This window comes from Leucopleurus acutus (genome assembly GCF_964270905.1).
Source record: "Leucopleurus acutus genome assembly, chromosome: 1".
Lineage (NCBI taxonomy): Eukaryota > Metazoa > Chordata > Mammalia > Artiodactyla > Delphinidae > Leucopleurus > Leucopleurus acutus.
In genome coordinates, this window is record NC_139142.1 from 200,825,156 (window position 1) to 200,852,227 (window position 27,072).

Here is a 27,072-nt window from a genome sequence, read left to right on the forward strand (position 1 = left end):
ACAGAGAAAGGACAGTCTTTTCAACAAACAATATCAGAACAAATGGACATCCATATCCAAAAAAATGAACCTCACCTCAACCTTGTCTCTTATAAAAAATTAACTGAAAATGGATCATAGAGCTGATAAAAAAGTGAAGGACACAAAGGAGAAAATTCCAGTAATCTTGGGGTAAGCAAAGAGTTCTTGGACATGACACCAAAGCATGATCCATAAAAGGAAAAATTGTTAGAGGACCTCAATGGATCTAAAAGTTTTGCTCTGTGAAAGGCTAGGATAAGAGAATGAAAAGCTATAGGCTGGGAGAAAATATCTGCTACAACTAAAAGGATCGCTCAAAACTTACAACTAAAACCCTGTTTATATAAATGCACAAAAGACACGAACAGACACTTCGCTGAAGGGGATATCCAGATGGCAAACAAACACATGAAAAATGTTCAACTTCACTAGCCATCAAGGGAATGCACAGGAGAGCGACACATGATAAAGACACACTTATTACAATGGCTGAAGTAAAAAATAACTGATAAAACCAAGCAGTGGTGAGGATGTGCAGAAACTCGATCTTCCTGCATTACTGGCGGGGTAACAGCCACTCTGGAAAGCACTCTGACATTTTCTTAAAACATTAAACGTACACTTAACATTTTATTCAACAATACCACTACAAGTCAGCCTTAGAGAAATGAAAACTGTTCACAAAACCCCACACATACACCAGTGTTTACAGCTTTATTAATGATCCCCACAAACGGGGAACAGCCAAATGTCCTTCAGTGAGTGAACGGATAAACTGTGGTGCGTCCATATAACGGAACACTACTCACCAACGAAGAGTACAGTATTTATCCCTGCAACAGGATGAATGGATCTCAAAGGCATGCAGCATGCAGGAAGCCAGACACAAAATGTGTTATGCTGTGATTTCATCTATATGACCTTCTCAAAAAACCAAAACCACAGTGACAGAGAAGAGGCCGTGGCCGCCAGGGTTTGCAGTAGGAGGAAGGTCTGACTAAAAAGGGTACAGTGAGGAGTTCTTTGCTGATGGAACTGTCCTGTGGGGTCCTTGGTCCTACAACCAAAAGGAACTGATTCCACCAATCTCCAAATGAGTGAGGAAACTGATCCTCTCCTAGGATCTCCAGAAAAATACGCAGCTCTGTCAACACTCAGATTTTAGCCCAGTGAGATCCGTCATGGGCTTATGCCCAACAGCGCTGTAAAGCCATACATTTGTGTTGTTTAAGCCATTGAGTGTTCTGGTAATTTGTTATGGCAGCAACAGAAAACCAGTCAAGTGGTTAAATAGTCTTAGAGCAAGGAGAAGAAAGAGAACATCTATTTGCTGGCTAGCCAAGAAGAAGATTGTGATGTAGGGTTCGATATCAGATACCATAGGCCTGAAAACCAAGAATCATCTAGGAATTACTAGGTCCTGGCCTTGCTGGAGGCCATGGGAATGTTTATAGTCTAGAGGGATATATTGGGTGGGCCAAAAGGTTCCTTCAGATTTTAAGTAAAAATAAAAGACACACTTTTCATTTTCACCAAGAACTTTGTTGAACAACATATTCACCTTTTTGTTCCACTACCTTCTGCCATTTTTCAGACAACTTCATAATTCCATCTTCCCAGAACTTTCTCTTGAGCAAAGAACTGTTCCAGGTGCCTTTTATGGTCTTCCGGGGAATTGAAATTTTTTCTTTCCATTAAGAGAATTTTGTGAAGACCGAAATAAATGGAAACCCGAAGGTGCAATGTCTGGTGAATCTGGTGGATGAATCAGAACTTCCCAGCCAAGCTGTAACAGTTTTTGCCTGGTAATCAAAGAAACATGCGGTCTTGCGTTATCCTCATGGAAGATTGTGCGTCTTCTGTTGACTAATTCTGGACACTTTTTGTCGAGTGCTGCTTTCAGTTGGTCTAATTGGGAGCAGTACTTGTTGGAATTAATCATTTGGTTTTCTGGAAGGAGCTCAAAATAGAGGACTCCCTTCCAATCCCACCATACACATATCACCTTCTTTGGATGAAGACCGGTCTTCGGTGTGGTTGGTGGTGGTTCATTTCGCTTGCCCCATGATCTCTTCCATTCCACACTGTTGTACAGAATCCACTTTCCACTGCCCGTCACAATTTGTTTTAAAAACGTAACGTTTTTCGTCATGTTTCAGTAGAGAATCACATGCAGAAATATGGTCAAGAAGGTTTGTTTTTGCTTAACTTAACATGGAATCCAAACATCAGAGCAATTCACATAACCAAGCTGATGCAAATGATCTTCAGCGCTTGATTTGGATATTCTGAGTGTGTCGGCTCTCTCCTGCGTGGTGTAACGCTGACCGTTCTCAATTATTGTTTCCATTTGATCGCTATCAATTTCAACCAGTCTACCCTGGAGCACCGTCCAGCGAGAAATCTCCAGCATGGAACTCTGCAAACCACTTCTGATGCGTTCGGTCACTCACAGCACCTTCTCCGTACACCGTACAAACCACTTCTGACGCGTTCGATCGCTCACAGCACGTTCTCCGTACACCATACGAATCTTGTTTTGCATTTCAGTTGCATATAATAAAGCATAATACGCAGAAAATGTTGTTTTCTTCCATCTTCAATATTAAAATGGCTACACAAAACTTCACCAATTTTGATAAGTTTTTTTTTAAATGCATACTGATATGACAGCTGTCACAATACAATCTAACAAAATTGTTTCGAATGAAGTTAAAGACAACTATGCACTACTAGAGCCATCTTATGGGAAAAAAACGAACGCTTTGGCCAACTCAATGTAACCTGCCTACGAGAAGAAGGGAATGAAGGCTTTTATATTTAAACTATAAAAATGAAATACAAACAGATATATGAAGGAAACATAAAGATAGAAATTTAAAATAAAATTAAGATTTGGAGGTCATTAAGTCAATTAGAAAGGGGAGCATGAAACAGAGAAGAGTTCAGTGCTGACAGAAGCACCACAGAAGAGATCTCTATGGATGTATCCTATGATGAAATTACATCCTGTTCCTCTATACATGTATGTCACATAATGTTATATTCAACGTATATATACATTTTTCTGTTGGTCTATAAGGAAAAGAAAATAGCATACTTTTCAGTCAAATAGATTTGGATTTAAGTCTTGGCTTTCCATATTTAATGTTTCATCTTAATAAGATACTTAACCTTTCTGAGGCTCAGTTTCCTTACTTGTAAAATGGAGCTAATACGCTATCTCACAGAGTTGTTAAAGAAAATGATGTTTGGGAAAGCAGTCAGCAGCAGGCCTGTACAGGTGCATCCACGCGGTGTTACTTCTCTGTGCTGATGTGTGGAAGTTGGCTTTACAGGTGAATGTTCGTTATTGTGCCAGCCTTCCCAGCCCTCCAGTGTTTTTCAGAAAAGATGCATATCTCTCCAAACCCAAACTAGACCCGAATACAAAAGCCCGAATGAAAGGCAGAATGAGCCTGACTCATCCTTGCCCCCAAAGTTCCAGGTATGGAGACCAGCTCTGGGATAAGGCTGCCGGCAACCTGAAGCAGACTGGGAGGACAGTGACGGCCGTGCCCGAGGCCTTCAGGGACGGGACATCAGACATTCTATCAGACAGGCTAAGGCAGGGATGAAGGCCAGAGATCTGGCCAGAGATTCGACAGCACATGCACTCTGTAAGCTGAATTATTACTATGTTTCAGTGTTCCTCCTTTTGTTCTATTATTGTTTATTGAGAAAAATCTTTTTGAAAACTCCAACTTTTTTTTTTCAGATATACTAATGAAACTCAAAGAAAAGGGGGTTTTGCTTCATTTTGACCAGGATTAAAAAAACCTTTTTGATGGATTAAAGACCTAAATGTAAGGCCAGAAACTATCAAACTCTTAGAGGAAAACACAGGCAGAACACTCTATGACATAAGTCACAGCAAGATCCTTTTTGACCCACCTCCTAGAGAAATGGAAATAAAAACAAAAATAAACAAATGGGACCTAATGAAACTTCAAAGCTTTTGCACAGCAAAGGAAACCATAAACAAGACCAAAGGACAGCCCTCAGAATGGGAGAAAATATTTGCAAATGAAGCAACTGACAAAGGATTAATCTCCAAAATTTATAAGCAGCTCATACAGCTCAGTAACAAAAAAACAAACAACCCAATCCAAAAATGGGCAGAAGACCTAAATAGACATTTCTCCAAAGAAGATATACACACTGCCAACAAACACATGAAAGAATGCTCAACATCACTAATCATTAGAGAAATGCAAATCAAAACTACAATGAGATATCATCTCACACCAGTCAGAATGGCCATCATCAAAAAATCTAGAAACAATAAATGCTGGAGAGAGTGTGGGGAAAAGGGAACACTCTTGCACTGCTGGTGGGAATGGGGATTGGTACAGTCACTATGGAGAACAGTATGGAGGTTCCTTAAAAAACTACAAATAGAACTACCATATGACCCAGCAATCCCACTACTGGGCATATACCCTGAGAAAACCATAATTCAAAAAGAGTCATGTACCACAATGTTCATTGCAGCTCTATTTACAATAGCCAGGAGATGGAAGCAACCTAAGTATCCATCATGAGATGAATGGATAAAGAAGATGTGGCACATATATACAATGGAATATTACTCAGCCATAAAAAGAAACGAAACTGAGCTATTTGTAATGAGGTGGATAGACCTAGAGTCTGTCATACAGAGTGAAGTAAGTCAGAAAGAGAAAGACAAATACCGTATGCTAACACATGTATATGGAATTTAAGAAAAAAAAATGTCATGAAGAACCTTGAGGTAAGACAGGAATAAAGACACAGACCTACTAGAGAACAGACTTGAGGATATGGGGAGGGGGAAGGGTAAGCTGTGACAAAGCGAGAGAGAGGCATGGACATGTACACACTAACAAACGTAAGGTAGATAGCTAGTGGGAAGCAGCTGCATAGCACAGGGAGATCAGCTCGGTGCTTTGTGACCACCTAGAGGGGTGGGATAGGGAGGGTGGGAGGGAGGGAGACGCAAGAGGGAAGAGATATGGGAACATATGTATATGTATAACGGATTCACTTTGTTATAAAGCAGAAACCTACACACCATTGTAAAGCAATTATACTCCAATAAAGATGTTAAAAAAATATTTCATTCACTTTCTTCTTGTTGGTTTGGTTTCTGACGAGAAGTTGGCTGTAATTTTTAATTCTTGTTCTTCTGTATATAAAGTATTTTTCTCCTCTGATTTTTTTTCAAAATTTTACCTTGCTTTTGATTTTCTACAGTTGGAATATGATATGTATAGGCATTTTAAAATATTTTTTGTTTATTTTGTAAAAAAAAAAAACCTTTTTGATTTAAAATAATTTTAGGCTTATAGAAAAGAAAAATAGCACTGAGTTCCTGTATACCTTTCACAACCAGTTTCTTACATAATCACCATACTATTACGACCACCATTATAACAACATTAATGCCATACTATAACTCACGTACAGATCTTATTTGACTTTCTCCAGTCTCCCCCCTTAACGTCCTTTTCTTTTCTGGTTCAGAAATCAATTCTGGATCCCACAGTGCATTCAGTTGTCATGTCTCCTCGTCTCCTCCAAAATTTGACAATCCAGTCGGTCTCCGACAAGTCTTTGTTTTTTATGAGACTGACACTGACAATTTTGAAGAGTACTGGTCACTTATTTTGTAAGATGCCCTCAATCTGATTTCTCTGACGTTTTCTAATGATTGGATTGAGGAAATACATTTTGAGCAAAACTGTCTCTGAAGCGATGTGCCTTTGTTAGTGCCTCTCACCAGTGGTGTGTGGTGTCAGCGTGTGCTACTACTGGTGACAGTAACCTTGATCACCTGGTTAAGATGCTGTCACGTTTCTTTATACTAGTTATTATGCCTTTCTTTATAATTGTCTGGTGGGGAAATACTTTGCGGTTACGCAGATACACGCTTTTCTCATTTTACTTGTACCCACTAATTTTAGCAGCCATTGATGGTTCTTGCCTGCAACAATTATTACCAAGGTGTTTGCCAAATGGAGATTTTCCATTCCCCTAATTACTTCTTAATTTACAACTGGAATTACACTGTAAGGAGGAGCTTTCCCTCCTCCCCCATGTATTAAGTATTTATATCAATATGGATGAATGGGTATTTTATTTTATAGATTATAATCCAATACTATCATCATTATTTTGCTGCCAAAACTGTTCCAGATTTGGCCATGGGGAGCTCCTTCAAGGTAGCTCTTGTGTCCTTTGATATGCCTTCATAAACTTTTTAGCACTTTCTTACTTATGTTCCAGGCTTATCTCATATTTCCCCCCCGCTCAGTTCTAGAATCAGTCATTTATGCAAGGAGCCTGGGTACAGTCATTCTACAGGAGATGGTATGTGAATCCCAGATCTGCGCACTAGATACACTCACTGCTACTGGCTCTCATTGCTTCCATGCCTTCTCAGCAGACAGAGCTGGGAGATACATATATGTACCCTAACACCTGCATATACCCATGTATAATTTTGTATTTATCTTTATAGACATAAAGAACCATGAGTTCACTCTGGTACCTCTGATTCCAATCGGACACCACAGCGTTTATTCTAGCCTCCTTTCTTCCCCTTGTTTGTAACTTCTTTCTGACAGTGAGAAATCTGGGTCTCATCATCCTCAACAAACTTCTTTGTTCAATTCCAGTGTACACTTTACGTATAAATAGTTTCAAAATAATGCATACCTCTGTGAGTAGCATTTTTATTAACTAGAGGGAAAACAGGGACTGGGGGCGGGGAAGTGTGACACTTGTCTGAGTGTATCTTTCTGCACAGTACACCTTTACAGCCACGACAATGTCCCTGTTCCCCGCTCCACCCCCCCAAAATAAATCACTCAGCAGACAGAATAAAAATTGAAATACAAACATCAACAAAGGAACCTAACTGTATTATAAATGAATGACATCACACACTGAAGGGGGTGGGGAAGACAAGAAAGAACCTAAGTAACTTGGAAAGCAGTACTTGGAACAGGCCCAGGAGAGCTGATGACAAAGGAGCTGCACACACTGCTCTCCAGGCAGCTCCTGTGTTTGGCTGGGATTTGCAGGAGGGCAGAGGGCACGGCTGAGGCTCACACTGTGGGCACAGCCCAGGTTCCTCCGCCAGGGCTGTCTCTTAACACTCAGGTATTTAGAGGCACTTAAATACTACGGTTGCATATTAGCGCAAATGGAGTGGGATCCCCTTATAAGCAGAGCTGAAAAGTACCTCCGTGGTCGTCTGGCCCAGTCTTTTCATTTTACAGACGCAAAAGAGGCGCTCAAGAGGCACAGAGTACGGTGACGACGCGGAGCCGCGGGGCAGCTTTGTCCACATCACACACCATCCTTGGCTGAAAAGTTTCCAAAGAGTAGGTCAGGCTGAATCTTGAGACATGAGGATGATTTGGCTCGATAATGAGTTATATAGTGATTGATGCACTGTTTGCACAGATTACTTATTTTATTACAACTTGTATTCAAGAAAGCCTTATTGCTATGGACTACAAGATCAGAATTTTAGACGTTTTTATTTTAGAGAAGTTTTCACTGACTTGGCATTTTTGTAAACACGTACATTTCTACAGAGTTTAAAAAACTTCAAGCAGAAAAATGGTTAAGTCGCTATTACTTGGGATCACTTTTTAAACTCAGCAATTTTAAAGCATTAAGAAATAGCCAATCTATTAAACAATATTTTATACTATTGGATTAGTTTCATATACTTTTTAAAAGCTAAAAAAATGAGGGGCCTATAAAACAGGTGTCTCAGAAGTTAAGAGTGTGTACATTTAAGAACGTTTAACTGACACAAGCAGGAGACTTTTTGTCTGAACCACAAGAAACTCTTGTCAGATAAGTACGACATGTTGGAACACTGCCAGGTTACACTGTCTTCCCTACCAAAAAAATGTCAAGTTTATAGTATTTTAAAACAACAGGGCTTAAAGAATCTAGAAATTTCATTTTTAGAAGTGAACATGTCCTGGTTAATTTAGTATCTACGATGAAACTATTGCGTCTTCTCTATAATCTAAGAATTTGAGATTTCACTCCCAGATAAGAGATTTTTAAAGGCGCTTACTGCATAATTAACATCTCGATAGCATATATTTTCCAATATATTTAGACCCTTGATTTGCACTCTGCTGCAGCTGTGTATCAGTTTCATGTGCTGGTCTCTGGCACAGCTAAATGTCACTGACTGCTTTCTTCTTTACTGTTCCCCCTTTTTCTTAAAAGTCTTTAAAGTAACAATTGGCGTAGATGGTGTGGCTCCTGTGGCTTTCCTTCCTTGTGTTTGTTGTTTGTTGTGTCACACTGGGTAGTAGTTTATTAACAGGACGCACCAAAAAAGGAAAGAACACAGACCAGCAGTGGAGCTGGGCCTCCTGAGAGAAACGGTGACCAGGCAGGGGGACTGTCTGCCTCTGGGAGCGAGCTCCACTGGCCGTAACTCAAGTGTTCTGCTTCTGCTCCAGGATCAGGCTGGTTTGGTCAACCAGGTCCAGTTCGACAGATAATTTTTCAAATTCAGCCACAAGGACCGCCTTGAGGAGCCATAAAACAGTTCAAGGGTAGAAGTGCTCTGGACCCGAGGCCTCATTACATGAACTTGCATTTGAAGGAATGATTAAGGGCCACAATGGTAGCCAACTGAATAAACCAGTAACCGTTACTAACCTGGACAGTCATGAAGTTAAATTAACTTATTTATTCTGAACCAATATTCCAGCACGAAGTCTTGGTGGCCTTGCACTGCTGGGCAGTGTTGCAAACCTGCTGTGCCCTTTTCACAGATGAAATCCTAAACTCCAGCAGTGGGAAGGGGGGTATCTTTAAGCGGTGGAAGGCCAGAGTTACCCAGACCTGAGCTTTTCAGTGGCTGATACTGATTCTTCACTTTGGTCAAAACTATTTGTCAAAAGAACGGTTTTATGTTTATTGGTTTGTTCTACTTGGTCAGGCAAGATTGTTTTGAACATGGTGTGACACACATAAGCCTTTATTTAGTTATTTAATTAGCTAAGGTAAAGCCTAGAAATTAGCCCTTTATGTTGGTTTAGAAATATAGTTTATTTATGAAAGGAATGTATCTCCAAATTGAGGGTTTTTTCTTCAGAGGAGTTTTAAGTAGTTTTCAGTGTCTCTTTAACATATGTTCTCTAAACAATGCATGTTGAACAATCATGGTTCAAATGAAAATAGTTATGTTCAGGTAGGAATTAATGTGTAATTCTCAATACCCTATGACTTGAGTATCAAATTTACCATAAGATTTGGTCAAACAGAACTTGAGGTAGCTTGTACACAATACAAATTAGAAAGTATTGATATGTACTCTGTCGCATTAGTTTTTCCTACCCACACTCATGTTGTTTGCTTTGTCATCACACGTAATTGGAAAATCCAGAAGAGGATATTCTGCTGCATGTAGTCATACGTTCACTCTTGCCATTGCGCTTTCTTCCTTCCTGATGTCCCAAGATTTCTCTTCTATCACTTCCTTTCTGTTCAGAGAGCTGCTTTTAGCCCTTCACTTAGCGTAAGTGTGCTGGGGACAAACGCTCTTCGTGTTTCTTCATTTGAAAGTGTCCTGACTTCTTCCGCATCCTTGAAGGATCTCTTTTCAGGATACAGAGCTCCAGGCCGACGATTCTTCTCTTCAGCAGCTGAGGTGCCCGTTTCTGGCTGGCTCCATGGTCTCCTATGAGCAGTCTCTGTCGCTTAAACTGTTTTCCCCTAAAGGTAAAGGCGTCTCCTCTCTCTGCCTTCAGGATTCTTTCTTTGGCTTTAGTTTTCTGGAGTTAGCCTATGATGCATCTTGGCCTGGGTTTCTTTGGATTTATCCTGTTTGGGGTGTGGGTGCGTGTCTTTTGCCACATTTTGGAAAATTTCAGCCATTAATTCTCTGAATACTTTTTCAGGCCCTTCCTCGTACTTCTCTCCTGGAATTCTGATGACAGGCACAGCAGATCCAAAGGAGTTGCTTAGGCTCTGTTCTTTTTGCAGTCTGTCTCCTTCTGTCGTTCACGCTGGACGACTCTCCTGTTCCAGCCGCAACCTCGCTGATTCTCCTCCCATCCTTCCACGCGGCTACAGAGTCTGCGTGCTGAGGTTCTGAGTTTCAGTTACTGTATTTTTCGGTTCTAAACTTTCCGCCTGGTGCTCCCTCGTATTTTCTGTTTCTTTGTGAAGACTATCTTTTAGCTTGAAGCATGCTCACAATTGGGAGTTGAAGCACTTTTATCACGTGACCGCCCACGTCAGATAATTCTAGCATCTTTGTCACCTCAGTGCTGGTGTCTGTTGATTGTCTTTTCTACTTCAGTTGAAACTTTCCTGGCTCTCAGTGTGACAAATGAGTTTTGAATGACACCTAGATATTCAGCCATTCTATACGGAGACGGAGACCCGGGATCTCCCGTGGGGAGGCGGGCACGCTCCCATCCTGGGCCGTGGCGGGGGAGGTGCGGGCTCCTCCCTCAGCCTCTGTTCTGCACCTGGGGAGAAGCGCTGCTCTTTACGGCTGAGTGGGTGGGGTCCAGGCCCCGGCCAGGCTCTCCTGATCCCACTCGGGCTGAGAAGGGCGAGGCGCCTCATCACCGCGCTCCGCTCCACGTGGCTTCCGCTGGCCCTGCGGGCGGGGGTGGACGCCTTCAGTCTGCACCAGGCTTCCCAGCACGAGCGGGTGGGATGCCTGTCACCACTGCGGGCAGTGGGATGGAAGGCCAGGCTCCCGCGTAGTTTCCACGGTGTTTCCATGGTCACTGCTGCTGAGTGGGGACCCAAGTCCCAGCTCCCTACTTGGTCTCTGACATCACCATGGGGGAGGTTCCTTTCAGCGAGTGTGGAAGGCTGGGCTCCCCACTAGCCTCTGCTGGTGAGGGTGGGCAGTGGGGCTGCCGTCTGCCCGTGGCTGAACTAGAGCAGGTAGTGTCCACAAGCCGCCTGCTTACCAGGTGTTGAGGTTCTGATCCACAAGGGACACATGGCTGAGAGAAAGCCCAGGGGACTCACTGCTGGGTTGTTCCTCAGGACCTGAGGCAACGAGCCTGCCTTCTTCCCTCCACCTACCTTCCAGAGTCTTCTTGTTTACACGTAGTATCCACAGGTTTTGGCTGTACTTAGCAGAAGAAACAGGGAAAAGTATATCTATTCCACCTTACCAGAAGAAGTCTCTATAGTTCCTACTTCCTAGATGCCTTATACGTGGGCCAGCCAAGAAAACTCCTTAACCTCTATTCATATTTTATATAAGAAAAGTTTAAGGAAAGAAAGAAAGCAAAGTGCCACCCAGATGGAGCTTCCAGGTTGCTCAGATTTCAAAAGTAAATTTTACAAAGAGCAGAAAGAATGTCACATAACCAAGGATGAATACAGGAGTTTAGGCAACATAAGGTCCAAATAGTGTCGGGAAGATAAAAAATGAAGAAGAACTAAAGCTCTCAAAATGTTAAGGAAAGCAAGGAAGGGAAAAACATTTTCTTGAAACTGATGGTATAACTGATGAAGATTAAAAATAAAAGAAGGAGAACGTCTTACGTCTTAACTCATTCACTCACTTGCAGGAGATTTCTTAAGCATCTAATACGTATTAGGCGTTAGTGGTCACAGAGAGAGATCAATATGATACAGTGTGTGGCCTCAGGAGTGTTTGGTGGAACAGAGTGATCAGTCAGTCACAGCACGATGTGGGAGAGTGACAGACAGACGCAGCTTTGCTGACACTTACTGTGTCTGCGGGGGTCAGACAATGGGTCACAGAGGAGGAGACAGACAGGACAGAAGGACGCCCAGGAGAGGGGACAGGATACGGAAGCTTAGAGGAACGGGTTGGACACAGGGCGTGGTACCACTCCAAGCCTGGGAAGACGTGGTGGAGCTGGGCCGTACCGGCCCTGGTCTGTCATGTTGCAGAGTCTGGATTCAAATCCCACAGGCAGCCAGGAACTAAAAGAATTAGTTTTGATCTTCTCTTCCAGAAAGTATGAAGTTCAAGAAGCAAAAGAGAATCAAACTCACGATAGATACGTCACTGTACGGGAACACCTGGTCTCCTGGCTCATACAAAATTATCTTCAGAAAATATAGAAGACTTTGAAGATAAATCACTGACCTGATCACTGGTTATGATCTGTGAGTAACAGTGGAGATTAGGAGATATGGACAAAGTCATTCAATTTGCATAGTCTACCTTTGACTTTCTTTTGTAAACTACAGATCAGAGATATTTAACTTCCATCCTGAGAATGTTTTCTAGAATAGATTATAAAGGTACTATGTTGTCTGCACTTAAGAAGAAAAAGAAAACATTGACCACTAGCATTCGGGATGGGTTCAAAGAAAAAAAGTCATATAAGCTGGCCTCATATCCATTTTTTAAAGTACTACTAGGAGGCATGATCTCATATGATATTTATTTTTGAAGACATGGATGGATTAAAAAATGGTTGAATAAATTTATTTAAAAAGTGGTGGTTTAGAGAGTGATGACAACAGGAGAAGCTAGTGCCACTAGGTGTGTCGCTGGCCCTACTCATCACACTTCTGGACGACAGAGGGAAATGGACAGGACAAAAGACAGAATCAGACTCAAAAACAGATACAAGTGGGACTGGTTCCAACAAGATTACGAGTAATAAATGTGTCATAATCAGCTCCCTCCAAACCTAACTGTAAAATGGAAGAATCCATGGGATCATCTTAAACCCCTCTTCCTCTCACAATCCTGATATCATCCATCAATAAACCCTAGTGACTCTACTTTCGAAGTATAACCAGAATTTGGTACCCCTCACCACCTTTACTTCTACTGTCCTGATTCAAGTCACTGCCCTGGAGTACTGTAATAACTCTGTGCCGGTCTTTGTGTCCCTACCCTTGACCTCTAGGGTTTATTCTCAATACAGCAGCCAGAGTGCTCCTTGTGAAATGAAAATCAAACCACACCACGCCTCCATTCAAAGTCTTCTAATGTCTCCTCATTTTAACAAGAGTACGAGTGTGTCCAGTAGCTTCTAAGACCTCTCAGTGCTCTGGCATCTCACTGCCTCTCCGGCTTCATGTCTGCGGATCCCTCCCTCCCTCCCTCCCTCTGCCCACGAGCCTGCTGGCCAGGCTCCTCAGACGCCAGGTTAAAAATCACAGTGATTCCGGGACACAGACACACTACTAAATGTAAAATAGATAACTAATAAGGACCTGCTGTGTAGCACAGGGGACTGGGGGACTCTACTCAATACTCCATAATGGCCTATATGGGAAAAGAATTTAAAGAAAAAAAAGAATGGACGTATGTAGATGTATAACTGATTCACTTTGCTGCACGCCCGAAAGTAACGCAACATTGTAAATCAACTATACTCGAATAAAAAAAGACTTTACCACGTTATTCTCTGAAAAATCCCACACCCTCAGTCTAATTATGGAAAAATATCAAGACAAACCCAAATTGAAGGATGTTCTGCAAGTACCTGACCAGTACTCCTCAAACTGTCAGGTCACGAGAAACAAGGAAAGATGAGAAACCGTCACAGACCAGAGGAGACTAAGGAGACCAAACCAAATGCAATGTGTGCCCTGGACTGGACCCTGGAACAGGAGGACATGAGTGGGAAAACCCGTGAGATCCAAATAAAGTCTGGAGTGTAGGTAAAAAAAGATGGAGTCTTCTGACCCATGGACATGATACCCTGCTCCATGCGCTGAGGTACTTGCTAATGCCTCTGATAAGGGCGTATAATTTGTTCGTGTGCTCTTCCACATCTATTTTCATTTTTTAACTCTTGCTGACGTATAAGGATGACTTTAAATTCAGTGTATCATTTGTAGTCAGCACATTTGTCAAATTCTCTTACTAGTACTAATAATTTATCTGTAGATTCTTTTTTATATACACAGTTGTATTATCTGTAGATAGTGAGAGGTGTTCTTTCCTTCTTAACTGCTATCTTTCTGTGTCTGTTCTGTCTTACTGTGCTGGCAGCACCTCCAGAAGAAGGCTGAGGAGAGCGGTAAATGTCCTCATCACCAAGGAAATGTTCTCATCATTCTGTCATTAAGCATGATGTCTGTGATAGATTTTACATAGACATACTTCCTTCGATCAAGGAAGTACCTAATTCATTAGTTTTTATTATATCCATTCACAGGTACTGAGTTTTAATAAACACTTTTTTTCTGTGTCCGTTGAAGTGAATTTCGAGTGTTCTCTTTAAGTCTGGGTTAAAGTGGTATTTTTAAATTTTTATTTTTGTAAAGATGTTTTTTTGATGTGGACCATTTTTAAAGTCTTTATTGAGTTTGTTACAATATTGCTTCTGTTTTATATTTTTTGGTTTTTTGGCCACAAGGCATGTAGGATCTTAGCTCCCTGACCAGGGATGGAACCTGCACCCCCTGCATTGGAAGGTAAGTCTTAACCACTGGACCACCAGGGAAGTCCCTAAACTGTTTTAAATGTTACTCTGACCTTGCATTTCATACACGTACATGCATGTGTACTGTATCGCTAATATCTTGTTTGGGATTTCTGTGTCTGTGTTCTGAGCAAGTCTGTAACTTTCCTTTCTTATGGTTATCTGGTTTGGTATCAAGATTAGCCTCATTTAAAGAGTTGGGGAATCTTCTCTCTTACACTAGTCTTTGGAAGCACTGTCTAAAATTCTAATTATTATCTCCTTGAATGTTTAGAAGAATTTACCAGTGATGTCATTTGGGCCAGTTTCCTTTGTAGAGGAGGAAAAAATTTCTATATATATATATATACATACGTACACATATCAAATTATCATGTAGAAAAATTTACTGTTTTTTCTTTTGGTGTACAGTTCTATGAACTTTAACACATGTAGATTCATGTGACCGCCACCACAAACAGGACGCGGAACAGTCCCGTTATCCCCGACACCCCCTGGTGCTGTCTATCCCTTCATGGCCACACTTTCCCTTCAGCCCTGGGCAACTACTGATTTGTTACCCAGCATCCAGTCTGTCTTTTTGAAAATGTAAGGTACGTGGACCCAAACAGTATACAACCTTTTGAGACTGGCTTCTTTCATTTAGCATAAGGCCTTGGAGATTCATCCAAGTTGTTGCTTGGACCAGTAGCCTGTCCCTTTTCATCACTGAGCAGTATTCCATTTCATGGATGTACTACAGTTTCCTTACACTTTCACCTGTTGAAGGACAATGGGTTGCTTCCAATTTTTGGAACTTATGAATAGAGCTTCTAACATCAGTGTACAAGTTTTCCTAGGGAAAATACCCAGGAGTGGGATTGCTGGGTCATGTGCTAAGTGTATACTTAACTTTATAATAAACTGCCAAGCTGCCTCCCCGGGTGGCACAGCATTTGCAATCCTACGAGTCTCAGCTGCTCCATATCTTCACCACTCCTTTGTGGTGAGGTTATAGAACTATTCCTGTTTTCCAATTCTTCCTGAGCCAGTTTTGGCTAAGAATTTCTAATATCCTGTCCCACTGTAAACTACATTTCCCCTGTAAACTTGTTAATGTCTGTAGTATCTGTAGTTATGTCCACTCTCTTTCATTCTTGACTTTAGCTATTTATATTTTATTTTTTCCTTGATCAATCTCATCAAAGGTTTGTAAATATTAATGTTTTTGAAGAATAAAGTTTTGTTTATGTTGATTTTTTGTACTGTACGTTTATTTTTTTTCAAAAAAAAATTTTTTTTGACGTGGACCATTTTTAAAGTCTTTATTGAATTTGTTACAATATTGCTTCTGTTTCATGCTTTGGATTTTTGGCCGCAAGGCATGTGGGATCCTTAGCTCCCCGAACCAGGGATCGAACCTGCACCCCCGGCATTGGAAAGCAAACTCTTAACCACTGAACTGCCAGGGAAGTCCCCTGTAGGTTTATTTTCAATTTTATATTACAGTTGATCCTTGAACAACATAGGTTTGAACTGCACAGGTCCACTTACACGCTGACATTTTTCAGTAGTAAATACTACAATACTAAGCTATTTGCAGTGGACTGAATCCATGGATGAGGAACTGCACGAACGGGGGGGACCTGCATGCACTGAGGGACTGCAGGCATGGGGGGACAGTACACATGGCGGGGACCACACACGTGGTTGGGGGAGAACTGCAAGCACGGAGGGCTGACTAGGCTGCAAGGAGGGTCGGCACCCTGACCCTCACATTGTTCAAGAGTTAACTGTACTTACTTTGTTTTCTTTTCTTTTACTTTCAAACAACTCAGTTTGCTGTTCTTTTTCTAAGTTCTTAAGATAGATGCTTATTAGTTCATTAACTTTTAGCCAGAAACTTTCCTAAAATATGTACTTAAAGCCCGAATTTTCCTCTAGAAACTGCTTTAACCACATCCTACAAATTCTGATACAGAATATTTTTACCATTCAGTTCAAAATATTTCCTCATTTTCATTATGATCTCTTTATTGATCCATGAACATACATTCAGAAGTGTATTCCTTAAAACTCCCAAACATAATATTCTATGTATCTTATTTCATAGCTTAATTGTATTGTGTTCAAGGAACATGCTCTGTATGATTTTATCCTTTGAAATTTGTTGAGATTTGCTTTATGACCCCATATATGTTCAATTTTTACAAATATTCCAAATAGCTTGAAAAAATACTTATTTTGCAATTACTAAGTACACTGTCCGTATATCTTTTCAAATCTTCCATATCCTCATTGGTTTTGTGTGATTATTCCATCAATGACTAACCAAGGTATGTTAAATCCTCAGCAATGACTGTATATTTGTCTTTTTCTCTTTGTAGATTGTCTATTTTTTCTTCATATATTTTTGAGGCCTCGTTATTAGGTACAAACACATTTAAAATAATATCTGATCAGTGAATTTAATCTTTCACCACTATAAAATGATCCTGTTATCCATAATAATGCTTTTAACCTTCAAGTCAACATCATCTGAAATAAATTTAGCTACACCCGTTTTTTTGGTGAGTATTTTCATGGGAAATACTTTTTTTTTTTTTTTGCCGTACGTGGGCCTCTCACTGTTGTGGCCTCTCCCGTTGCGGAGAACAGGCTCTGGACGCGCAGGCTCAGCGGCCATGGCTCATGGGCCCAGCCGCTCCGCGGCATGTGGGATCCTCCCGGACCGGGGCACGAACCTGTGTCCCCTGCATCGGCAGGCGGACTCTCAACCACTGCGCCACGAGGGAAGCCCGGGAAATACTATTTGTTTATCTATCTTTACCATGTACTTGTCATTTTCTCTGTTCTTCTTACACCTCAGACCTCTAACAAGGATTTCTCTTTTCACGCCTAAATAAGGGTCTACTGAGAACACATTTTCTGTTTTCATTGCCTGAAAGTTGTCTGAAATCATCACCTCCTTTCTTAAAAGATATCTTGTGAAGTACAGAATTCTGTATTGGCGGGCTTCTTTTCACTATGTCTGGCTTCCACTGTTTTTACAGAGAATTCAGCTGTCAGTCCAACTGCCACCCTCTCAAACATAATCTGAATTTGGGGGGTTTACTTTTAAGAGTTTTATTTTTGTCTTGGATAATCTGTAATTTCACCATAATGTGACTGGGGATAGATTTATTTATCCTTCTTGAGATCCACTGAACTTCTTGAATCTGTGGTCTGGTGTCCTTCATCAAGACTGAAGAAAATCTAAGCCATTATCTCTTCAAATACTGCTGCTTCCCTGTTCTCTCTTCTCCTAGAATTAAGAGTAGAAGAAACTTCTATTCTATCCTTCATGTCTCTTATCAGGATTTTTCTATCTGTCTCTCTGAGTTACATTTAGCATAAATTTCCCCCTATATTCCAATTCATTAATTCTTTCTTCAGCTCTGTTTACTTTAATGTTAAACCTATCCTTTGAATTTGAATTTCTATTATTCTATTCTTTTAATTTTTAGAAGTTATATTTGGTTCTTAAAATCTGTTGATTCTACTGTATTTTATTCTACCACAGCAGGTAATTTCAAGTTTGCATGTGTTTCCTTTAAACATGACAGTCATTTTATAATCTGTATCAGATAGTTAAAGTCCTTATGGGTCAGTTTCTGCTTCCTTTTGTTTCTGGTAGCTCTCACTCACATTGCTGTCTTCTTGCTGAATTATCTGGGAAACTTCTACAGTGCTACGATGAAGGTATGCTCCTCCAAAGGATCTGGCTTTGCTTCTGCCTGGTGTCTATGGGTAGGGCAGCAGGTCCACTTTGGACTCAATTATGGCTTGAACTTTATCAGGCTGCCCAGTGATGTGAATCTGAGCTATAAATCAATGCATGACAGCTTGTGGTTACTGTTTCTCAGAGACAATCCTCCATTCCCCCAATCCCTAGTCAAGGCAATTTTGTTTGCTAACTCCTGAGGATGGTAGGGGTGGTAGAGGGTTTGCTTTTAGTTCATCATAGTCAGGATGTAGTCCATACTAGGGGAGGATCTGCTACTAACTCTTTGGTGGTCCAAGGCTTTGTTTCTTCTCAGAGGCCTGAAAACCACATCTTAGGTTACCCTTGTGAGGCAAATGTCCTCGAGGCCAAAGAGTCTTCTATGCTGTGCTCTGCTGACCTCTATGGCTTCCTGTATCCACTTAGATATGTAATCTGTTAATGTCTTACTATCTAGTTAGCTCTTTAAATCTTTCAAGAAGATTTCTTTCTTTATTTAAAAATTTAATATCATTAGTTATTTTCAGTGAGAACACTGGTCCAAATAATCTATCCGAATGTATTTTCAGAAACAGAACCTCTTCATTGATTTTTTTCATCTTTCTTTTTACCTCTATCTCATTCTCTTGATCTCCCCCTTTTCCAGACAAATCATTTCCTTCTTGCTTCTGTATTAAGACTTCATATCAATGACACCAATGGATCAGTTCTGGCTACCAACAGTAAATACTTAAGCAACAGCTGCTCCCCCAATTTCTGAGCTCAGTATTACAATTTAACAGGTTATCAGCCCTGCTGTTAACCAACCGTGATAATGAATAAGCAAGTTAACTTCTCTGGGTTCTACTTTCCAGAAACCTGGGAGTCATGTCAGCCTTTCTTTCTCAATTACACAGAATTACATGGAATCAACCAAATTTAATATATTTTACCCCTACATTTCTGTCAACTCTCTCCCTTTTATTCCCATCCCAAGGCCCACTTCTTTAGTTCCAAAACTCTCATCACTGCCTGAACTATTAAGCCTCTTTACTGGGGACACTACCTCCTGCCTCTAGACACCCCTGTTCCCAGGATTCTTTTTCCATATTGCTACCAGGCTTATTTCTAAAGTACGTATCAGTGCTGTTATTCTCATAGCTTCCAGGATAAAGTTCAAATTCCTTGACTTAGCACATGATGCCCTTCATAGTGTTTCCCTTGTTTACTTCTCTGAGCTCATTTTCTGCCAACCCCATTTGTTCAAATCTTTGTGGTTCCACGTATGTCGCGCCTTCTGCTGCAAAAGCACCTCCTGTGCCTCTCCTCTGCCTGCTGAACCTCTGCTGGTCCTTTGTGACTCAAGCCCAGCACTGTTTCACTCGGAAATCCTTCTAGGACTTCTCCTCTCTCAGGTGTAGGTGTTCCTTCCTCGTGTTTCCACATAACTCTTAAATTTACGCCTACATCGAACTATAATGACTTTGTGACTTACTTCCCTCTCCCACATTAAACTGTAAGCACTTTTCACACAGAGACAGTCTTACTCCAGTTTGCAACCCCATTCCTGCAGAGCTGCTGAATGGACAGATGAGTAACGCCATAAAACAAGGGGCTGATTACGTGATTCCAGAGGTCCTCTGTTAGCTATAAAATTTCTTAACTCCTGTCACCCTGTGCCTACTCTTTGGACTCTTATCTCAGCTTCCACATTTGGTTACCCAGATTCTTGGGCCTGCATACCTGACCCATTTCCCCTGACTGTCTAGCCTGAGTTTTGATATCCTGTTGAGATGACTTCCCTGAATTTGAATCTTGCTGGGCAGCTTCTCTTTGCCTGACCTTGAACTTGGTCCCTTCACCTGCTCCTCTCTGCCTCGGTTGATGCCCCGGGCCTGACCCCCGATCCCTCTAATTCACAACAGCTGCCTCGTCCACATCCTTCTCTCTTTATCCCACTGTTGCTTAAATTCTCACGAGACAGGCTAAATAGTTTATTGGGAAAAGCAGAAAGGAGACATTCTAGAGCTGGAAGAAAAAGCACCTTCATCTGACAGATGGGGAGGAAGGTTAGACACAATGCTCGCTCACTGCAAGGGCACTAGTGGGGGCTCCTTGCTTTCACAGCTCCTTCCACTCAACCATGCTTTACTTTTGTAAAGGGTTCACTCGGGGAGAAATTTAAAGCAAGTGAAAGAACCATGAGAGAGAGACAGAGAGAGGGAGGGAGGGAGAGAGAGAGGGAGGGAGAGAGAGGGAGGGAGGGAGAGGGAGGGATGGAGAGGGAGGGAGGGAGGGAGGGAGAGAGAGACAGAGAGACAGAGAGAGAGAGACAGAGAGAGAGAGACAGAGAGAGAGAAAAGGGAGAGGGAGGGAGGGAGGGAGGTGCTTACAGACGCTAACAATACCCCGTGACTCACCTGCATCGGGGATTTCTGCACACTGAATGCCTTATAATGTCACGAAACCAAAATACACTTTGTCGGTTTGTAAGCGGATTCTTCGTTTGAGGTCACAGTATGAAATTAAAGGTAGGTTCAATTACGCCAACAGTATAGGGGAAGCTTGATTCTGGTTTTTAAAAAACTACCAAAATTCAATATATTATATGGATCAATATATTACATGCAAGTTATGGTCAAAATAACTTTCATCTCTCCTAATAAAATAGCAATGCATCATCAAGTTTAACACAATGAAGGTATTTTCAAATTGTCAATTAGGCCCATGCATTTCCTATTAATCCCACACTGACTTTAGAATGTACTTTTTGGTAAGTAGAAGGAGACGTTCTACTGATTAACAGCAAATAAATTACAGTTCATTTCAAACTTTTCATCCAATTTATCGTTTCAGTTAATATATTTTTTTAAAAGAAGACGGGAGAGATATGGAACATATGTATAACTGATTCACTTTGTTATGAAGCAGAAACTAACACACCACTGTAAAGCAATTCTACTCCAATAAAGATGTTAAAAAAAAAAATCCAGAGAATAGAACATTACCAGAAAAACTAAACTCACCATCGTCTTCCCAGCAGCTCTTCACGTTCCCTTCCCTTGCGCTGCTCCCAGGTAGCACTGCCTGGTCTGTCGGCAGGCCATCTTCTGGGGCGCCACCTTCACAATCTGCTGCATCCGTGATACTTTCTTCTTCCACAATGTGGAGTTTGTCTTCATCGTCTGAATCTGAATTTGTTTCTACCACAGTATTATAGTTTGTAACTGTAATACAAACAAGAAACAAATAATCAAAACCAATTAGTACAAAAGCTGGTTTTCACACCTTAGTACAAAGAAATTTTAAGAAGTACTTAAAACATTGGTGTTCAGTAATAGTTTTAGACTGTAAAATGTAAGCAGCTAATTTCTTTGATAACATGCACGCACACAGCACTTCCTAGATACCAGGTGGACAAAAAGGCAAGTAATAGTAGCCACGCTTATTAAATGCTTAGCTATGCGCACGGGCGTTTTACGGAGAGTAACTCGCCAATTCTTCCAAAAACCTTTTAGCAGTCCCATGACCACAGGATCTACCTACCGCCTACTGCTTATATCCCTGTTCTACAGAAGCGGAAACCGAGGCACAGGGAAGGTAAGTATCTTGTCCAAGACCACACATCTAGGAAGTGTGTGGCAGGGTGGGGATTTGAACCCTAGGAGTCTGGTTCCATATTCTGTGTTCTTAACCACTACATCAAACATCTTCTCCAATCGTAATGAGTTTATATGACATGACGCTGCTTATGTAGAACAAGGGCTTCAAATCTTTAAAGCATTGCAATTTAAGAAAAGAGTTCATCTCTCCTAATAAAATAGAAATGCATCATCAAGTTTAACACAATGAAGGTATTTTCAAATTGTCAGTTAGGCCCATGCATTTCCTATTAATTCCACACTGACTTTAGAAAGAATCAACCAATTTAACCAAATTTCCACATAATTAAGACATGATTTAAGTAATGTTTATACGTAAGTCCATCATTCTGAAGGAAAAAAGACCATGACATTTAGTTTTCAAACGGGCACCCTTTCCACATTTTTAATGAGCTTCAATAAACTTTAACACACCAGCATTATAAAGACATATAATAATTCTGAATAACTACAGCTCACAGAACCAAAACAACTTATACAGTATAGTCAGTATTTTTTCTTTAGAGTCCTTGTAGTAGTCACTCTACTGCGATAAATTATTTAGAACCTCATGGGGTATGGTCACGGGAATACCTCTTTTCAACAGTTAGCCGGGTGATTCTTACTTGCTAAGATAAGTGTGAGAGGAAGGGGGAAAAGAAAGCTTTGTTTGCGCAGCTAAGCAACGATCACTTCCAGTTATTCTTCCCATTTCTTCCTTAAATTTTCCAAGCTTTCTTGAAAGAAGATAATCACCTAAACGCTTAAAACGACGTGTGTGTGTGTGTGTGTGTGTGTGTGTGTGTGTGTGTATATATATATATACACACACACATACCCCTTCCCATACACACACACACCCCCAAGAACACAAAAGAAGAAACACAATCAAAAGCATGGATGTGTATGTCAAGGTAAGAACTTATAACCACGTCTCCAAAACTGCTCTGACAGACCCTGGGAAAAGCCCTCTGTCCAAGAGAGTACTGGAGTTGCTCTTTTGCCCACACTGGGAATTCTTCCATATCTGAAGAAAAGTGTCAAGTATTGTTGTGTCTGTAATACTTCAGTGTGAATACAGTTTCTCAGATCTTGCCCCAAGAGCAAATAGTTTTCTCTCTAGTTTCAATGTAAAAGTAATACATGTAAAAAATTCAGACAATACAAAACATGTAAAATTAGTAAAATCCCCCTCTCCCAATTTTTCCTTCCTCAACTCACTCTTACAAGGTAACAATAACAGCAAGGTTTATTAATTACTTTATGCACTAGGCAGGCATGATACTAAGCATTTTATATACCTTATCCTATTTAATTGTAACACAGACCTCACCTTATACACATACGTATCATGTATTTAATATCAATCCTATATATAAGTGTATGTGTGCATACTTAAAATACACACACATGGGATCACATTATACTGTTCTGCCACTTCGTTTTTTGCCACTTAATTACATATCCTGGAAGCTTTTCTATGTGAGCATCTGTGGAGCTTTCCCATTTTCCTCTGGATGGGTACAGAGCATTTCACTGTAACAGATAGAACCTAACCAATCACCTGTGGACAAAATTTAGTTTGTTTCCAGTGTTTAACTATTGTCAACAACATCATAATAAATTTTCTTGTAAATGTATCTTTGGACATTCCTTAAATACATCTGTCAGATACATTAGTAGGGGTGGAATTGCTGAGTCAAAGGAAAACTTATTAAGTAGATATGGAAACACGGGGAATTCCTTGCACTCCAGCCACACCAGGAGCAATGTAAATTGTGAAACTGTGTGTGTGGGTAAAGAGCGTGATTCTCAAAGGACAGTCTGCAGTTGGAAAAGGGTTTCCCACCGAACCTTTAACTGAGAGTAAGATACAGGTGTGTGTGTGTTTGAACGAGGGAAAGGGTTTCCCACCGAACCTTTAACTGAGACTAAGATACAGGTGTGTGTGTGTTTGAATGAGGAAAAGGGTTTCCCACCGAACCTTTAACTGAGAGTAAGATACAGGTGTGTGTGTTTGAATGCGGGATCTTACTGGCAAATGATGCGCAATGCTATTAGCTTTATTTTTACTGTCAAGGGCTCCTTAGTAGGAGCCTACTGAATGACTTACTAAAGTCACTGAAAGTTGGGACAGTATATGAAGGCATTTCTATGCCACAAGCTAAACTTAGAACACAGCTAGCGTTTCCTCAGGGTTAATTGATTCTGTATTCCACTAGACCTGGATGCCACGGAAGGTTCGGCTCACTGCAAAGCTCTCATCGCGCTTGGACATTCACAGACAGCTGAAATTCCTACTATTTTCTGAAGGGAGGTTTCAGTGCTTCTTCAGCGTCTTGAGTTGACCATGGGTTTATATTGGTGCTATTCTTGCCTTTTAATGAAGTATACTCCAGTTTAGTTTTATCATTATCAATTTTGTTAGCTCTAGGTTTTTTTGGTCAACCCTAGATATTTACATGCACACTTAGGAGTATTCTAGGCTTGAAAATTTTCCAAAAATTGGGCTTTAAGACATGTATGCATTATGGTTCAAATATTTACTTGCGTGCTTCATAGTTTTCATTGAGTTCTTTTTACTCTGAGCTGTTTTATTCTGTCTGAGTCAACTGTAACCTGAAGTCCTCTGAGAACACCTGTCACCGTCCAGGACTCTAGCAAAACTCCTTCCTGTCTCCCAGTGCAAGCTGCCATTGTGGTTTGGAAGATTATAAGCCAAATGACCAAAACACAGAGACGGCAATACATTTTACTATTATCTTGTGAATTTTCCTAGAGCATGTTTTGAAGAAGTGGTATAAAACTTGAAAAATCCAGAAGAGCAATACATTTTGCTGGCTAAGATGGAAAAAAGACCAATAACTATTTTCCAAGACTTCACACTGTCTTCTGCTTCAAAGTCACTTAGTGGAGAGAAAAAGTAGTGCAAATCACTTACATTAATTATCGTAACTCAGATAACAGGCAAGCCTCCCTGTGTGTCTGGATCTATCCTTTGGTGGATCTACAGAGCTAATCTCAAAAGTGCAGCCCCAGCAGTAAAAAGCAAAGAGAACAATACAGGACCTTTATAAATTCTGATAGCCAATGAGAGTGTCAGTGATCTCAACTGTGCCCATCTATCTCCGTATCTCTACACTGTTGTACCCTTTGGCTAAAAAAGTAACATCTAAAGAGAGGAATATTATTAACCATCACAGGTGATCATCACCTCTTGCTTCTGAGTTTTCATTGAAATAATAACATTTTAAGAAAGAAAAGACAAAGGAACAGAAAAGGTAAACAGCTTTTTAAAATCTTTAAATATAATTTATAATACACAATACGAATTTAAATTTCAATAAAAATAGTAACATTTTCAATGCATTCCAGAATGGGATAAGGACACGCTGACTCTCGGTGGTGATTCCTGTTCGTGCCATTTGCTACCATCAACGCCAGGTGTAACAGCGTCCCCCGCACAAGGCGGCTGGGAGGAGCTACTGACTTAGAAACGCGCTGTGCTTATTAGAGCAGCACCTCGTAGGCAGTAAAGACTGCAGAAGTGCCTGCTGTTACCATCAGCAGCAGCAACATCTCACTGAAGCTTGAAACAGTTCCTAACAAGTAGGTACTATTACAGCTTCCTTTCACAGACAAGAAAAGTAGCTGAGTAACGTGTCTGAGGTTATGTACTAAGTTGAAAAGCTGGACTCCAAACCTGGTCTGCCTGATTCCACAACCCATATACTTTTACTGCTATATACAAAGCCTGCTGACAGAAGATGGCTGCACTAATGATAAATATTTTTAAACTTGTATTTTTGTGTCTAGCCTATTCTGGGGCCCTGTAATCCCAAACTTAACAATTTGGCACTAAAAACATTTGCAAATGACTAAAGAATTTTAACCATTAGAATCTCAAAATAATATAACAAACAGTATATACCATGGGGTAATATCATCATTATAATCAATAAACTTTAAAAGACTAGCACATAGCGTATTATTTCTAGTACTGATTGCACGTAGCACCACATCAACTGTGCTAAACTCCTATGTACCTGTTTCTTAAGTAATGTACAATAATAAAAGCACTAGCTAAATTAGACGAAGACAGTTCAAGAAGAGAGCAATACAATCTCAACTTCCATCACGAAGATATCTGAAGGCTTTACAAATAGAGACCCCACCAGACACTGTCTACAGTTGCTCTGAACAGCAGGTTGGGTTCCTGCACGTTAAGCGGGAGACTAGGGGTGGGTAGGGGAGTGGGCGGTGGTCAGGTCTGACACAGGTTTTCGGTTCCTGTCCGGTGACAGTGGTGGCATGTGTCGGTTAAAGCCACAGGTAAGGCCACGTTTCGACATATTTTTGGATGTACAAAGGTGTTTTTCCTTCCAGAGGAGGGGTATTTCATGCTTAACTATGTCCCACTCATTCCTACCTAACCCCCAACACACACTCATCCGCATGGCAGAAAAGAAAGATAAAATCTCTCTTAGGAAAAGACCTAAGACTGGTCCTTAAAAACTAACAGACTCCTTCTAACAAACTCTTCCATATACATCAGTCTAACCTACTGGTATAACTTAAGAAAGACCTAGAAAAAGAGGTACACTGCAAGTCTGCTCAAGAGTATAGCTGGACTGAGGAGCAGAATATTTTACACGTGTCTGCACCAGGCTGAGAACAATGTGACTTAGGCATGAGTGCATGAAACGTGGAGAGAAAGGCGGAGACCAGCACAGGTGCTTCCATTACCCCTCGACATCACTGGGACGGAAATGGTGTCACGTCACGTATTTTTCTTGTCCTGAGCAGAGTCCCTGGCACACTCACTGCCTTCCACACGGTAGGTACAGAATTATTTGCTGAACTGAATCTGAGGCCACACTTCTTTTCTTCTCAGTGAAGTCAGTGAGTATATTTAAGTGTTACTGATAATTCAGGAAAATGAAGACAAAGCTGCAGTGACAACCATATAAAGAAACTTGTAAATTAACACATGAAATAGAAAGGAGAGGTTATTTGACAATTCATAAGGTTATAGAAAACTTCTGCAAATACTACTCCAAGAGAGAGGAGCTCACGCTGTCCATAAACACTACGCTCAGTCTACACCATCAGTATTTGTTAATCTGGCTTTTGACCTGATTTACAGATAAGATTAACTTACTATCTATATTATTTACTGCATAAAGTTATGATATAATATGCATATTTAATATAACATACAAGTAATCTA

At 40.7% G+C, this 27,072-nt stretch overlaps 1 protein-coding gene across 2 annotated transcripts in view; it reads right to left on the reverse strand.

Annotated features, from left to right (window-relative positions):
* The window catches only part of ZEB1 (zinc finger E-box binding homeobox 1), a 193,347-nt gene that overhangs the window by 55,906 nt on the left and 110,369 nt on the right, over positions 1-27,072 (reverse strand). For both annotated transcript variants that reach the window (XM_082846803.1, XM_082846802.1), the window contains exon 2: positions 21,228-21,428. In XM_082846803.1, coding sequence (XP_082702929.1) covers positions 21,228-21,428 — 201 coding nt within the window. The remainder of the gene's footprint in view (positions 1-21,227; positions 21,429-27,072) is intronic.